Source organism: Eutrigla gurnardus (genome assembly GCF_963514095.1).
Source record: "Eutrigla gurnardus genome assembly, chromosome: 10".
Classification (NCBI taxonomy): Eukaryota; Metazoa; Chordata; class Actinopteri; order Perciformes; family Triglidae; genus Eutrigla; species Eutrigla gurnardus.
Window position 1 is genome coordinate 5,538,879 of NC_139924.1, and position 17,537 is coordinate 5,556,415.

Below are 17,537 nucleotides of genomic sequence, written 5' to 3' on the forward strand. Positions count from 1 at the left end.
GCAAAGGAGAAAACCACAGAAATGAAATGACATGGGGTCTGAGAGAAATAAGAGTTATGATAGAACTGTATTTATTTATTATTGTAATTATTTTTTGGGATTGTGGCTTTGTGTTTCAGCATCCTACAGCACTGTGTATATAAAGGCTCACCGTGGGGTCTGAATGTTATTATTAGTATAGGATGTGCTTTTGTTTGTCTTCTGTCGTCGAGACCTGTTTTGTCTTCTCTGTGCTGGCAATATATCCTGTCACAGTCAGCAACTCAAAGGAGTGGCCAGAAGGCAAAACTGCAGGGGGGATAAGACACTGAGAGAGAAAAGTGGGTGGAAGAATGGTGGAGACGGAGGAGGGCCGGGTGGGTTATAGAGACGCTGAGATAGGGCACAGATATACAACAGTGTGATAGGACACCAATAAATGATGAGCTGCTAAAAAGCTGGCTGTGAGTTATGACAGCACAGCTCTCTACAACCACAGAGGCTGCCTTATTGCCGCCCCTTCAAGTCAATGGAAGCCATGTGTTTTGCCATTAGCATAAGTTTGTACGCATGTTGAGAACGGGAGCATCGCTGTTAGTTAGCTGAGAGTGATAAGTGAAGGGATTCCAGTTAGGAATCAGCTCATAGAAACGTAACGGTGCTGATTTGCTGCCGAAGTCTGATGTTATTTTTTCCGTAGATTTTGTTTCAGCAAATGAGGCTCCGTGGACATCTCAGGGGCCTAGCTGAATGAAGTGCAGACTCTTAAGCCCGTCAGCGTTATCGAGTTATCTTTGACATTTTGTTTTCCCGTCACTTAGCACCCATTTGACTGGGGAAGTAGCAGAGTGCCCTTTTCCTGAAGTCTGTCATAGAACAGCACCCTAGAGGGAAGATCCTGGACGATACTGCAGCTTTGAGGCCATACATGTATCAATACTTGAGAATAATATAACAATGTATTGACCAATATTCCTTTTTGTTGTTGTCTTATTAAAGCTATTTTGTGAGATTTATCATGACAGTTGACCATAACAGTGAAAACAAAAGGACACATTAGACATTAAACATGTTATTTTAGATAAGATTTCTCCTAACCCACTCACTGATAATGTTTTATCCATAATGATCACATATCGGCCAATATTATCTGTCTGCATATATCGGTCAGACGCCTAATCAAAGCCAGCAGAGCGATAATGTAGATTAACAACTGAATAAACTCACTGAATGTTCAAACAAAAAGGATGTAGAAAAAGTCCAGGTGAGCCTGTGTTGATCCGCTCAGTCTTAATTAGTGTTTCCTTGAATACCGCTGCTATCGAAAATGTTTGGTGGAGCGCAGTGAGGCCAGTGTCTGTAGCAGAGGGCAACGCCGGCCTCCTTCCCTCTAATGAGCACTCCTGTGCTCCTTTCCTGTGTCTGTCTGTCAGGCCTGCGCTGCTCCCACACTTGGTGTGCCCAGCCAACCATGCATCCCTGCCTCGCCGCCCAGCCTGCCAGAGCAGAGCCTCGGGGGGCTGACAGACTTACTGGAGATCCAGGCCTCAGGGGCCTTCAAAATGTTCCCACTGAACACCATTAAAGTGCAGAACAATTACTTCTCATGCCTGAACCATACGGAGGCAGGCGGAGCATGCTGCAGGAGTACATTAGATGTCTCATAACAGGAGTTAGAAAGTAATTAAACAATGAACGAGAGAGCTTGATTATCTGAGAGCTGCCGTGCATTCGAGAGAGAGAAAACCGGAGAATGTTACAGGAGGACACGGGGGAAGGTACGAGTGTGATGAAGGGACCGATGTGTAACTCACATACGTGAAGAAGAGGGTTCAAGTCAGGTGTGTGTGTGTGTGTGTGTGTGTGTGTGTGTGTGTGTGTGTGTGTGTGTGTGTGTGTGTGTGGGTGTGGGTGTGGGTGTGTTTGCTCATGCAGCGTACTAAAATAAACACAGTCACTTTAAAATAAGGTCATGGTCTTTTCCATCTAAATCGAGTCATTTTCAAGAACAGTGCCTCTAGGCTTACTGTCATTTTGGAAATGTTTGCCTATGTCAGCAGTGTCGATGTCAATCAGGCTCAAAGAATGTTGAATTTAGTCTCGCAGAGCTCCCACCGATCTGTTCTTTCCTCTCGTTTTTCATCTCCAGAAACCACGACCCAAACCCAGGCATTCCATCTCCAAACCCATCGAGAGCAACTACTTTGGCACGCCGCTGGCCACCGTGGTCACTCCTGAGAGGCCGATCCCCATCTTCATCGAGAAGTGCATCCGTTTCATTGACACAACGGGTAAGAATCCGTTTTATTTTTCATTTAGATTATTCCAGAGAGTCCATTCTGCCTGTATAATTTGTTCTATTTCCCTATATTTCTTCCTTCTTCTCTGGTCCTTAAATCACACGCAGCCTTTGTATCTACGTGCACAGCTTTCTTTTGTATCTGCGTTACTCTTTGTTCAGGTTTTATAAGCGGTGGCGCTTCCCTGAGCTGTAGGCTTTATAGGTGGGCCCCTCCAGGGACGTGAACCAGGCTGGGGTGTTAACTTCCATTTTGTTAACCTAAATAGTTCATAAAAGTAAGGAAAATCACACGTGACAGGATCCACGGGAGAGGCCGGCTCCTTATTTTTTTATATGTGCATTAGATAAATATTGTTTGTGTTGCATTCATTTTAATTTTAAGTCTAGTGTCAGAATAGTGAAATGTATTTGACCTACAATACCTCATCTGCTTAGATTAACCTTGAATTTGGTGCAGATTAGAACAATTGTGTTCAACAGGTTGACAGGCTGTTGTCTCCAGTCACCCACACCCCCCTTACCTCCCTTCCTCTCCTCACTGGGAGTACTGGGAGTACAGATGTGATTAGATATCCTCTCCTAACCTTGCTACCCTGTCCCAGATGCCCACCCCCCCCTGTTCTGGTACCCCACTGCCCAGGACCGCCAGCCTGCCGCTCAGTCTGTCCACCAGCTGTTACACTAAACCAGTGGCGACTTAGTTCAGGGTCCACGGGTATAAATGGATGCTTGTACTTCTTTCTTCTTGGCTGGGCCATAACCAGGATTGTAGATACTGAGGTCATGAGTCATTCTCCCACTCCTCTACTGCCATGCATTGTTTATTAATTACTTAGATGTTTAATTGTTTTTTTTTTTTGAGTAATGTTGAAATGGAGTTTTTGAATGTTCTGGGAACAGTTTAACAGCTAATATCCAGCTAAGAGATGTTTCAGTTGATTGTTTATTTTACCTATAGTGACAGGTAAGCTACATTTTTCACAGTAAAGTTTTTTTTTTCTTCATTGCTCATCACCTTCCATAAGGAGAGTTGCTTGCGTGTTTGCTCAAACATCGCCGTCGCTTCCTGACATGCCAGTGCATTCCGCCGTAATCTCCGTCCTGATTACAGACTCGGTATTTGTGGATTACAGCGGCAGCCTTGCAAAACCCCCACCGCCTTCCTCTGTGTGGGAGTACAGGGACAAAGCTCGCGATAACAAGGCATCACATTCGATTTCACTTCCCCCCGTTCAGGTGTTAACTGGAGCAGTCACAGCAGCACTTAGTTCAGGAAGAAGGAGAAAAAACCTGGTTGATTATGCGTTTCTACACATACACTCCGGTGTGTGCATTCACCTCTTACCCTCACTCCCTCCTTTTAGTATTTCTCCTAATCCCCCTCGCTTCCTCCTCGCCTCCTGTGCCCTTGTTTCTCTCCTACCTTCTCCCGCTTCCATTCATCCTCCTCCCTCTGTCTCCACGAATACCTTCACTTGTCAGATTTGATTTCTTTCATCTTCTTCTAACCCATATTTCTATTTCTCCCCCTGTCTTAAGGCCTTCTCTCAATTCACTGCATTTCCCCCTCCCTTTCTATCCCTCCCATGTCCCCCTTCCTTCCTAGCTTCCTGTCCTCCCTCTGGTCGACATGCTGAATGTGTGTGTGTCCGGGTGTGTTTTCGCCAGGGGGGGTTGCCAGGTAATGTTCAGGCCCATAGCCTCGCTCTGTTGGATCAATATCACAAGGGAGGAAATTGGAAGAATGTTTGGTCTCAGCTCTTTTCGCTGTGTGTTTAGCTTGCTCCTGCGTTGTTTATGTGTGTATGCGTGTGTGAGAAGTGTAGTGTCACACATGTCACAGCCTGACCCAATAAGCGTATGCACGCAAAAATGGATTACACGTTCACACAATGCAGTGCAGAATGGCACACCCACACATAATTACTGCGACTGCGAGGGGAAATGAGTTACAATGTGGCGTTTAGTTTCAATTGTAGTTGCTGTAAGTCACACTTTACATATCCTGTATCTGCGTCTGCAATCTGGGTATAATGACACTCACGGGAAATTGTCATACAGCGCTGACACCATGTTTGTCACTAGTGTGAGCTGATAATAAGTGACGTTGAGAGGCAGACCCTGGACCAGCTTTGACCCACATCCTTCCCCTTTTCCTCTTTCTCAAACAAAAATACTCACAAACCAATCCCAGGGTTCCTGCCTTTATTCTTATCTGTTTATATGCCGTAATCCTCTTACAGGCTTGTGTTCATAAACAGAATGATTACCGTGGGCTCTGTGATGAAAACATTTATTTTTAACCTCGGATAACGATAAAAGTTTGGGATTTATACGTACTTTTATTTACGTGTGTCTGTGTGTGTTGTTGGCAATGCACTGAAGAAAAACTTATTTTCTGGTTTTATATTTCTATTCAGAAGTCTCACTTCTCTCTGTTATTTCCCCTAATTGTGCGTCCTCGCTCACTCCCTTTGTCCCTGAGAATAAAAGGAGTTTTGTGTTATTTTCATGCATGTTGAGCTCGGGAGAGAAGCAGCTATATAAAATCAATCCATTGTGACTGCCGTTATCTCTCCTCGGCTCTGGCGTTCTCTCGGTGCGCTGGAAGCTGCAGTGTGCTCTGCTCCCGGTCGTCGGGGTGATGAGTGTGTGCTAGTGTGTGTGGGTCTGCCCACACAACATAAATGGCAGCATCACAGCCAACTTTTAAATCAGGGGCCGGGGTCCGTTCTGGTGTAGGATCAGTCTTCTCAGACAGTGACAGGAGTCCAGCTGCAGGAGCATGCATCTCTCTGGGTGATTGCAGGTTCCCAGGTGCTTTTGGAAGCTGTGACGTCATCATAGATGGTCGTGTTGTTGTTGTCATCGGCCCGAGCATCTGATTGAAGTGATGATTTATATGCCCTGATATGTACTGTATATAATAGACGAAAATAATCCAAAGTAATGAGTCGAAATTACAATTTAAACAGGACTAAAGAAGACGTTGTTAGAGGATGCAGGGAAAAAACACTTGTTTGCCGCAGGACGTGTTCGTATTTACGTTGACCCCAGGAAGTGCTGGCGCTTTGTTTGACCCCAGAGGAAGAGGATGCTGTTGTCTGTTATGGAGAGCTCACCTTTCATCATTTCTATCATTGTAAAACTCTTCTGTTCACTCTCTTTATCCACTCACCCCCCCCAACCCTCCCAACTCTTCATTTTTTTCATTCCCTCTGCAACCTCCATCTTTGATGTGTTTCCTTATTTCAAACACATTTCCCATCCCTCTATATATCCCTCCTTATCTTAATCCCTTTAGTTCTTCTCCGTGTCTGTTTCATCAGTCTTGACCCTCACTCTATGCGTCCTCACACTTCCCCCACTATCTTTCTCATACTTGGGTTGCTTGTCCTGTTGTGCCCCTATCTCCCTCCCTCTCTCTCCCCACCGCCGCTACACTACTCCCTCTCCCTATCTCTCCTCCCATCCCTGTTTTCCTAGTGTCTGGCTAGAAAAGCTTTTGTGGATAATTGATTGGTAGAAGGGGGAGATCGATGCTGTAGGCCTTGACTGAGAGCTCTCTCATTTCCTCCCTGCCTCGTTCTATCTCACCCTCTTTTTGTGCCACTCCCTATCTGCTCCGCTCCCTCTGGATTGCTCTTTGTCTCCTCGAATCTCTACCAAAGTGTGAACGAAGAGAGAATTTCAAGGGCGGGAGGTGGAACCTTATCTCTATATAAATTGGAACAAATATTAATGAAGGAAAATGAAGTGAGCTTTCATTCACACCAGCTATCCATTTGCCTTCTGCTGCCCTTCTTTGACTTGGTCTCTGGTGTTTTTCCATGTCTGAGTAAATGGACCTAAACTGAGTACATTTTACTTGTCCTTCTGCAAATTGCAGCCCCACGATTCAACTCATGGAGTATTTAGTAAGACTATTATAAGAGACATGATATGTTAAATAAGAACTGATGCTGGGACGTGTTTTCTGCTGCTGGATTGAGATATTTTGAAGGGTCAACAGTTTTGAGACCGCTATTGTGCTTTTTTCTCCCCCCGTTAAATGAAAATTATACAGCATGTGAGGAATTATTAGCCTAGTTAGTTGCTAGCTCAACAAAAAGATCAGTGACTGAATTAAAAAGGCCTCTTATAGTTATGAAAAATCAATGCGGGACATTTTTGTTAGGTGTTAAAACTTTGAAACTGTCATATATATTAGATTATGCGAGTATAATAGGGTGTATTATTGCTGTAAACACATCATACAATCCAACAGGCCTCTTTTAATAAGTATTTTATTGGCTGCTTCAATCATATCACACGCCACTCGTCCAGCTGTGAGCCATTAAAAGTATGGAAAATACATTTTGAAGCAGGAGGTGTGAGACGGGAAGGCGGAGTGTGTATGAAAAATAGCAGAATGTTGCGTTCTCATTCTTTGGTCTTGTATTATTATAATTATGAATGGGGAGCTCTTGTTCAGTCACCTTTGATATGTATCATTTCATTTACTGCAGTGCACTTTATTGGTGCCACAAGTGTTTATGTTGTCTGAACTATAAAAGGTTGCCTTTAACCTTCTCAACGTGGCAGTTCGGCGTCTCATGTGTGTGTTGAGGTAAACACTGCCACTGATTAAATGCCTGCTTAACCTAGATATTTAATATCAGACAGATTCTCTTCTCCTTCACAGGTCATTGGGTGTATTTTGCACCTCTAAATAGAAATGCCTTCAAGGAAATATGACAAGAGCTCAAATTTCCTGCCTCAGTGTGGCCTTCTAGTAAATATGGATGTGATTTGGCTGTTTAGTGTTTAGAGAAAGGCCACTGAGTGTAATAATCCTCCTAAAGATGACGTTAGCACGTGGCATCTGCAGTTCCTCCAGTCATTTTAAAGCATGTGGCTACGTAGCCTCAGCTTGTCACAGTGCACCAGTGGGCTCTTAGCAGGCCTGCAGGAGTGCTTTATGGGTTTAATAAATAGTGCTAATAGTGTGCTAATGGAAGGGGACATGGGGGGAGGCCATTAGAGCAGCTCCACTCTTTTCAGCCCTTCAGAGTGCCTCTATAAGCAGCGTAGTGTAATATCCAAATAGTGGTGATTGACCAGCTACTATAAATACTTGATACTTGCAAATTAAAACATGAAAATAACACGGAGCTTTACGATTCCTCTCTCTCTCTCTCCACCAGGGTTGAGCACAGAGGGCATCTACAGGGTCAGCGGGAACAAGGCGGAGATGGAGAGCATGCAGCGGCAATTTGACCAAGGTACGTTCCTTTTTTACATGCAGGGAAAAGTGTGCACATGCTGCTTCTTGCTCCAGCGGCACACTTACAAGGTGGGTGTGAAGAAAAGGCCACCAGGACACGTGTATGTACGTCTGCTTCTATCTATAACAAACCTCCATCCCCTTGATTAACCAGGAAGCTTTAATTTGAGAGAGGGAATTGCCCTCGGCTTCCTTTTCGACAGTCGAGCTGCCTCCTCAATCTTCTACCTGCTCCCTCGTACGTGTGCACGTGGTGGCCCTCTCAATATGTGTCTCCATGCGTGTGTCTGTCTGCTGTGGGCAGTTAATTACCTCCAGATTGGTTTGGTAAATGAAGCATGCCGCTGCCGAGATAGATGGCGGAGCGAGATGGCCCGTGTGTGTGTGTGTTCGTGTGTGTGTGTGTGTGTGTGTGTGTGTGCGTGTGCCACGCCTGGTTGAGCTTAAATCCAACTCAGGTAATCAGAGTTGAAGCCCTGCGTTGAATCATTTCTGAGCCTCCGGCCATCGGGACAAGACAATTACAGGTGAAACTAAAGCGTCGATGTCTCGTAGCCATACTGAAGATGGCACTTCATCAGCCCACTGAAGATTCAAATGACCCGTTACAGGAGGAGGCAGCGTCAGAAACACAGCACTCTGAAAGGAACTCAGGAAACTCACTAACCGTATCTATATTACTTCTCTCTTGCCTCTATTCTTTCTATGCATACTACCTTTTGTAAAGTAAAAAGTTATCAGAAAATGGCTTTTTTTTTTTTTAAATGAAGTCTCTTCTCTCACACACACACACACACACACACACACACACACACACACACACACACACACACACACCCACACACTCCACAATAGTGGCTCTGTAGTGGTGTTGCTGTCTCTCTCTGCTTCCAATCCACTTTGTCCGTGGTTCATTCTATTTTCATGAAACAAAAGGATATTATCACCAAAGATGCTATTATTTGTTGTCTATTCATATCGATAGATGAGGAATTGAACAGACCTTTGTCTACAACTTGTGTGTACAATCTGAAACAGTAAGTGGGCGATTTGGATACAAACGCTCCAGGACGAGTGTAATTTCACATTCCAATATCTCGTTGTGCGTGAGATAGAAATGTCAGTTTTTGATTCAAAAAATCGAATATCAGACTTTGATAACAGACAAAATCACATTTATGCTGTAAAACTCCTTGTTCATTGATTTTTCAAGCCACTAGCTATTCTTGTTGAATATGTGCAGTTTAATATGACGGGCTGTATTATACAGGCTGTAATAATACTTTTAATTATTATTATAAATCGTTTTATGTGGTGCTTTTCATTGTTCTCAGAGATACTTTGACAAAATAGGAAAATGAAAAGTCTCTGCCAGGGCGAATATCTTTTTGTTAACTTTTATGTTTTGTTGATTTTTGATGGCATTCATCCAGAAGGCTGCCCCTTTATATAAAATCCCTCAGTGGACCTGAAATAAAAAGTTTACCGCTGATATAAAACAGTATATAAAGATATATTGTCTCACATTTATATATCATACATCATCCATGGTACAGTCAACATTTCCAAAGCAGCCACCTCTCTTTTTACTGTAAACTTATAAAATTGTGATCTATATATGTTTATTGTGAACTTCAAATGTCTCTCTTTCCATTCCAATTATTTCCCAGACCACAACCTGGACCTGGTGGAGAAGGACTTCACCATGAACACAGTAGCTGGAGCCATGAAGGCCTTCTTCTCGGAGCTACCTGAGCCTCTGGTGCCCTACAGCATGCAGGGGGAGCTGGTGGAGGCCTTCAGTAAGTCCCGGGGCTCTGATGTGAGGGGACATGGGTCACAGGCATGTGGGGGCGAGTTCTGCACAAAACCCTGAGGTGTATTTGGATTTTTTCTGTAAATCCCTTTAGCTTCTTTGTAACTTTTCTTTAACCTAACAAGCAAAACTCTTGCAATTCAAATCCATCCATGGAGAGAATTAGCTTTGCCCCTCGGTGAGGAAATGGGGAATGGATGGAGGAGAGAATATTTAAGGCTTCGGGAAGGAGGATGTGTGGAGGATTGCACATGATGGAGGGTTGCAGCAGCACTATGGATAAGGGAGCTTGGATGAAGTCATGAGAAAAAACAGTCATATGTTAGATAAACGAGGGTGCTCCCGAGCTCTCAACGGCCGCTCTCTTCTCTTTGTGTCCTGTAATCTGTCGCAATGGAGATTTAAGGCATAGCTTAGTCTTGCGTTGCGCCAGAGAGATTTACCCCTGGGCCGCAAGGCTGCTGTCACTCACTGAGCTCTGTGTGTGTGTTTTATTTATTTTATTTTTTTAACGGCCCTGGCGAGACTCCTCAGCCGTGACAGAGACATGATAAAGCTCCTGCAGTCTGTGCCACAATAGAGAAAAGAAGAGAAAGCAAAAACAGAAGTTCAGAGACAAGAAAGCCTTCATTTGGTGGGAAATTCAACATTTTTCTCTGCGTTTTCAGAATCTGAGCTTTCTTACTGTCAGGCTGGGAGGTGGAGGAAAGAGAGAAAAGGCTGGGCGGGTGGATTTGAGTGCATATCGTCATGGTGACATTTCTTTAAATAAGCTGTAGGAAGTTGTGTTTTGATTCCCAATGATGGATGTACAGCGGGAGGAACTGGGGCTGTGTTAAGTCATTACGCCTCAAATCTGTTTTTGATCCACAATGACCTCATTGTGGGAATACAAACTCCAATTCTCTGATTGTAAATCACGTTTGCGATGTGGACGAGAACATCTGCTGCTCCCACTGCTGCTCTCGGCCGCTCTGCTCACAAACACACAGGATGGACTGTGTTAGCTGGTGACGTCAGCTTTTCTGACTCACTCCATCGCTGCCATCAGGCTTAACACACCCTGTGTGTGTGTGTGTGTGTGTGTGTGTGTGTGTGTGTGTGTGTGTGTGTGTGTGTGTGTGTGTGTGTGTGTGTGTGTGTGGGTGTGGGTGTGTGGGTCTGTGTGTGTGTCTGTGTGTGTGTGTCTGTGTGTGTGCGTGTGTGTTGAATTCTGTGTGTGTGTGAAACTCGTCCTGTTGAAGGATGAAATCACTGTGTCCTGCATGGATTTTTTTTGAGAGCTGAATCCAATTGGTTTCACTATGCTGTTCAAACTCCCCTCTTCTCCATTGTACCCACACACACACACACACACACACACACACACCCACCCATCCCTCCTCATCGTAGCTCTCAGTCCTCTGACATCTTTGCCATAGATTCCCTTAATCTTTTCTTTCATCCCTCCTCTAACCTCTCTCTCTCTCTCTCTCTCTCTCTCTCTCTCTGTCTCTCTCTCTCTCTGTCTCTCTCTCTCTCTCTCTCTCTCTCTCTCTCTCTCTCTCTCTCTCTCTCACCGTTCAGAGATCAACGACAGGGAGCAACGCTTCCAGACGATGAAGGACATCCTGCGCCGCTTCCCCAAGGAGAATTACGAGGTCTTCAAATATGTCACCAGCCACTTGAGCAAGTGAGTGAGTGACGGGGTCAGAGTTGACCTCTGACAGCCCTGCTGACTACGCTGCTGGTCATCCACTCATATGACCCAGCGGTGACATCACCCAGACTAGCATGCTGACAGAGTGGTGGTTTGCTTGGCTCCGGTTGAGTCACGGACCTGTGTTGATGCAGTGCTTTATTTGTTGTTCTCTATTTGTATGTTGATGACAAACATGCCAGAAACATTATAACATCATAACTATAATGTAGATCAATGAGTCCCGAGCTGTGGGTTTACCTCCTTCAAACGAAGAAGAATTCCCTCTTTGATAGAACTGCTTACAGCTCACATCTGTACTAACCTTTAATGATGATCACATATTATATTATAGTATATTCCAATTTCTTTATTGGAGGATATCCCTTTGAGATGCAGCATCTCGTTTTCGAGGTGGTCCTACAAAAAACCCAAATAGAAAAGTAAAATACATAAACAATACAGAACACAATGACACAAAACAGTTAAAAATGACCGGAAACCACGGCCATCACATTACATCAAAGAAAAAAGAAAAAAAAAGAAAAAACATACAGGTATTGCTTAATCTAAAATGTATTCAAAATTTCAATTTATTCAACGCTTTGGTTTATGACTAAATACCTGCGAAAATAATTAATATTGTAGAGAGATTAGATAAAGAACATGTTAACATTACACCTAACATTGTGAGCGCATTAGCATTGAGCTAACAGTGTCACCGAACAGCTAGCAGGATCTTCTTGTTACATTATTTTAAAATGCAAAATAGTAGAGCTGCAACTAGCAGCCGATTAGTCGGATTTGCCAGGAAATAATCATGCTGTAATCGTTCTGATATTCAATTAATCAATTACTTTTCAAGCAAAACATGTATTAGTCCTGTTTGCTCTTCTCTGCTCTACTTTACAGTCCACAGTATAAATAAACCCGAGTTCTTTACAGACCATTTTAGAAAAAAGAGACCCCCCCCCCTTCAGGCCTTTTTATGCCAAATCAGGAGCAAAATCCTTTCCAGTGATTTGGATCATGTGATCAGGAGATTTTCATCCCACTAAATACATTTTCTGGTAAAAATGGTGGTGATCTGGACACTTATTTGCTGTCTTTGTGTTGTGCAGGGTGAGCCAGAACAACAAGTTGAACCTGATGACCAGCGAGAACCTGTCCATCTGTTTCTGGCCCACTCTGATGAGACCGGACTTCACCACCATGGACGCGCTGACCGCCACCCGCACTTACCAGACAATCATCGAGAGCTTCATCCACCAGTGCGCGTACTTCTTCTACAATCAGCCGCTGGCCGACGGCCTCCCCGGCTCCCCCACCTCCACGCTCTCCTCCGGGGGAGGGACCTCGGCCTACTCCTGCATGGCCGGAGGCTACTCATCCTCACCGGCTCCGTCCCCGACTCCCTACGTCCTCCCAGCCACCCCTCCTGTCATCCCACACTATGGCCCTCCCATCCACCACCACCACCACCCTCACCACCACCACCATCATCATCAGTCCCCACCCCACTCCCCACCTGCTACTCCCCAGTCCCCCATCCCAGCCCTGCTGCCGCCCTCCCTACACCCCCACCACCCCCCGACGGAACAACACACGCTGTGAACCAGGGATCAAGGGAAAGAGGAGGAAAAAAACCAAGACGACGGAAAATGAGATTCAGAGATTTAAGGGTTTAGCTGGAGTTTGAGAAGGAATTGTAGAAGATAAATTGAAAGGAGAACCAGAGGTAGGAAGACAAGTTGGGAGAGTGAGTGAGATGCAGTATGTACAGGGAGAAACCTACATGTTTGGGAGAGGAAAGGGGGTTTTCAAGCCTCGTTGCTTAATAGAAAAATGGACACACACAAGGCAGAATAGGGGGAACACTGAAGAGCCTCTGAACTGGCAGTATGATCTCTCTCCCTCCTCGCCACTTTATCCCTCTGTCTCTCAGTGTCGCTTCATCTTGAGCTGCCCTCCTTGCCTTATAGAGAACCTAAACACAAACACACTAATGAGTGAGATGTTGCCAGTAACTGTTAAAGGGACTCAGGGAGGAAGTCGAGTAGAAAGGGGGAATGTTGGGATCGCTTCACCACACAACACACAAACAGACACACACCCAGTTGGCCTCCGACAACCATTCTCCTCGATCCCTTCGCCTCTAGCTTTGTGGGAGTTTCGTTCACCGGCGCACTTTCTTCTTCTTTCTTTTTTTTTTTTTGCAACCCCGACCCTACTGTACCTACCTGGGGGGCTGTGTGGAGCAGAGAGTCCTGAACATGTTTATTGGCCGCTGTACAGAGGAAGCAAGAAACACGCGTTACTACTCACACGACAGGACGTTCTGTCCTCCGTGACACACACACATTCCTCGCTATCAACCCCTCACACAGCAACACACACACACAGACAACATCAGTTTCAGTTGAGCACAGAAAAAAAAATCTCAACCGACCGGATCTGCTCGGCAACAAATTGGAGCAAAGGATTATGGGAACTCTCACGTCCTTTGCATTCTAGGAAGGCTCTCTCTCTCTGTTTGAACTTCACCCTCGTGTCCTGTCTTTGTAATCACATGAAGAACACAGCTTAAAAGGTGAATACATGAATCCTCTAAACCTTGATTCCCAACACGGTTTTTATTCTGCCTCCATAGAGAAAACGCCGGCCTGTCACTCAACGCGTGGCCTTGTGTGTCTGTGTGACTGCCTGTCTGTGTGCGCATGTATCCATGCCTTTTGGTTTTACGTGAATTTCCCTGTATTAGGCAGAAAGTGGGAATAATTCCAGTGTTGGACCTTCACCTGTCATGTTGCTTCTTTCACACTGTGGTGGTTTTACGAGTCGGCTCTAAAGGACCTTGTTCAAAAAGCACTTTTCTGAGCACTTTTGAAGGCACATTTTAAATTGGAGCTGCCGTGACATGACAGCCACCGTTCACTTTATTGTCAGTCCGCCCTGCTCTCTGTCTCTCTGGGAGCACACCACTGACATCCAGAGGGAGAAATGGGTATTGCAGCCGAAACCACTACTGCATGGGCGTAGCACCATTTTCCTTCTGTGGTGTGTGTAGCGACAGATCCTCTTATAGGTGCAATTGTTACGATTTTTCATCACTGTACGTCAGGTCAAATTAACTTTGGAGCTTGTGAAGTGTGAGACTGTAAATATGAAAACAACAGCAGTTTTTAATCTGGTATAAATCAATTGAGATTACATAGATTCAGGCTCTTGCAGGTGATTTAGACATGCAGTGAATTCATCTCTGCCTTTTTGTTGTTGGTTTCCACTTCAGCGAAGCACTCGGCCCTTTCTAAAGGAGTGCATGCCACTTCCCAGATGTCATGTTTTCGTGGAATGAAATGAAGATTTAGGAGATTGAGGCAGAATGTAGAATTACAGGTCTGAACGTAAGAGCTGCAGGCGAGGCTCATGCTTTGACAGGTGGGGGGGGATAGATGGTAACCATTACTCCAGGCCTCTTAGGAGGCAGCGTCACGCCTCTGAAAAGGAGACTCGAACCTGCTTTCTGTGGACTTAATGTAATTAACAAGAGTGTAACCACTACACCAGACTCCCCCGCCCTCACTGTTATGCCACCACATCCCCTAGTCATTCCTAGTCCAAGAGGGACACATGGATCTGGGAGAGACAGCAGACAGAACAGACAGTCCATTCATCCGTCTGCATGACTGGAACGGAGCATCACAGAATTCCTCGGCCCAGCCTGCTGTTACCGTAGAAACCATGGAGCTGGGGCTCGAGGATAATTACTGAGCCCTGATCGAAGCAGCTTTTGAAGTGTGTGTGTGTCTCTGTGTGTGTTTCTGTGAGCTCGAGAAAGCGTGCACGCATGTGAACTTATGCGTGTTAATGTTAAGCAGATGCTCACCAAGGTCACTTACTCTGTTTGACACTGAATTGCATCTCTGCATGTCTCCTCAGACTGTCCTCTCTGCCCAAAAGGAGAAAAAAAAACACTTTGAACCAATCACTGAACTCTTAAAGGAGCTTTTATACGTCTACACTACCTATGTACCTTGTCTGTGTGTGTGTGTGTGTGTGTGTGTGTGTGTGTGATTAGAGGATACAGGAATCAAGTGTTTGGTCGGGAGGGTCTGAGCTAACGCGCTAGCAAGCTGTGGTTGGCCGACGGCCAGACACCCACGTGATCCAAATAAACGTGAAGGAGAGGAATGCAGTTCTCCTTGCGGTCATCACCCCGCTGTGTAACCCTGTTAGCTCGTCCAGATTACACACACTGATCCTCAGAGAAAGTGTGAGAGAGATGGGGGGTGAGAGGGAGGGGAGACGGACAGCGAGCGGGTGAATGGGATCATTATTTGGGAGACGGAGGGAGGAAGGAGGGGTGACCACTGGTACTTGTGTGTGTGAACGCCGGCCAGTGGCGTTCCCTGTGTATATCAATGTGTTAATACTGAACTGACTGTGAGGCAGCCAAAGACTGTGGAAAAAAGGGTCGAGGGAGAGATGGGAAGCAAAGTGACAGTTTAGAAGAACAGTTGAATTAAAAATGTGACTTTGGTTCAGCGATAATATGTGGCTGCATTGCTTTTCTTTTTTTTTTCTTTTTTTTGCAACAATGGTGACAGATGTCTGTTAAGTTAAAATGAAAAACAAGCAAAACTGTATTCAAATGGTTGTTTATTGGTTTGTTAGGGGGTCTAACACTTTGCCCTTTAGTCAGTGGTGATAGAAAAAAAAGGTTCTTTTTATGTTTTATTTTAATAATTAAAAAATACAAAGCTTTTTTTTTTTAACAATTGCTTTGTGAACGATTGAGAGACCAGCCCAGTATAGTGCATGATTTCTTCCCAAACAAGGAAGAGGGCTCCACCACTCTCACTATTTAAGAGATGATAAAAAAAAAAAAAGAAATAATGGGCGGGGGTGGGAGGGGGGAGAAAATAATAAAAAAAATAATAAATGAAGTACTGTAAAGTGAAAAGATAACAAACAAAAAACTGTCATTTGCTGAGTATGGTAATTTGTCTCAATGGGAATGGTGTATACAGCAAGGCCTTATGTGATCTGTATCATAGTTAATAAATCAAATCTTGTAAAACTTCTGCTTCTTGTCTCTTTGTTCCACATGAGTGATTATTTGTGACACGTGGAACAGATTAGGAAATCCTGATCAGACTGCAGTTGAATAAATCTTCTTAACTTCTAAATACAAATTAACCTCCACTAATCTCTGAAAAAGCATCAAGAATCCACTCATAAGTTGCTATTTATCAACATCATACAATAGCCCTGCACATCTGAATTTTCAAATTGTATTTTTATAATCGGCAGTCAGGGCAGGTAATGTTTTTTTTAAGTTGGTGACACCATGAGAAGAAGATATGTCTGCTTGCAACCTCTCACCGGCGGCTGTGACCAGATTTTCCTGCTTTTGTTTATTTTTCAGAATGTAAGAGGCTTGGAGAGGTAAAGTAATCTGTTAATTTTTTATAAAAATGGATCGTTGTGTAACAGGTATGTTAATTCTTCATTCCGACCCTGTTAATCATCTTGCATCCCTTGAACCATCTACAGCATGAGTGGAAAAAGTTGAACAGCTACATGAAGCAGTATAGATTTAAGTGTGAAAGTAAAGTCGAAATATACATGTTATTCAGTTGATTTTGCAAACGAAATCCCTCCATACACACAGCAAACAGCTATATTTGTCATTGATTATTCACATAAAGGCCTTTCTTAGTCACTTATTAAGATACGTGACTTTTTTTTTTTTGTTTAAAGTGGGAGCAGTCTTGGGACTGTGTGTCTTTGACATGTGGACGGGAGAAAACTGGGATCCTTACAACCCTTTATACGATGAATGGCCAATGAAGATGCAGCCGCCCTGAATGCATGTTTTTGGGTGGAGGTGCAAAACACAGCAGCTCTGATCTGTTATGACAGAGACTCTCACACACTTAACACGCTGTACAAGAAAAGTCAGTGAAGACCCATTTCCATAATCTTCTGTTGCTTTATCAGTTTGTGCCAGTAGATGAAGTATTAGTAATATGAAGACGTGTGCACATTCATTCATAAAAGCCCTAAATTTGAATTTTGACATTTCACATGTCTTGTGAGGAATCCTCCATGTTTTTTACTCACTTCCTGTACTGTGATATGTTGCATGAATAGCACTCCTTGCCACACACATACATTATGGCTGAATAACATGGCTGACAATATGTTTAAGCATTCTAATCTAAATTTAAGGTTGAGAATAGCGATATTCTATATATTTTTCATCAAATACCACAAAAAAGACTAAAACCAATAAACTGTCAGCCAGTTTCTCTCCCGTCAGCCCAAAGCCCAAATAGTGCATTCCTACGAATGACATGCATCTTTAAAATTTGTCACAAAACGCTCATGTTTGGTCTGCACGCCGTTGAAGGGCCACTAAAGCCACGTGGGGGGACCAGACAAGGTCACGGCGGCCCACGGGACCCTCCCGGTTTCAGTGAGAAGGGCGCCG

The 17,537-nt window shown here is 44.3% G+C and overlaps 1 protein-coding gene across 1 annotated transcript in view; it reads left to right on the forward strand.

Moving 5' to 3' along the window:
- Positions 1 to 16,121, forward strand: part of arhgap35a (Rho GTPase activating protein 35a) — a 58,714-nt gene extending 42,593 nt beyond the window's left edge. Inside the window, exons 3-7 of the mRNA XM_084018655.1 lie at positions 2,129 to 2,270; positions 7,468 to 7,545; positions 9,218 to 9,349; positions 10,930 to 11,035; positions 12,163 to 16,121. Of these exons, the coding sequence (XP_083874781.1) occupies positions 2,129 to 2,270; positions 7,468 to 7,545; positions 9,218 to 9,349; positions 10,930 to 11,035; positions 12,163 to 12,655 (951 nt within the window). The 3' untranslated portion in view covers positions 12,656 to 16,121. The remainder of the gene's footprint in view (positions 1 to 2,128; positions 2,271 to 7,467; positions 7,546 to 9,217; positions 9,350 to 10,929; positions 11,036 to 12,162) is intronic.
- The last annotated feature ends 1,416 nt before the right edge of the window (positions 16,122 to 17,537 follow it).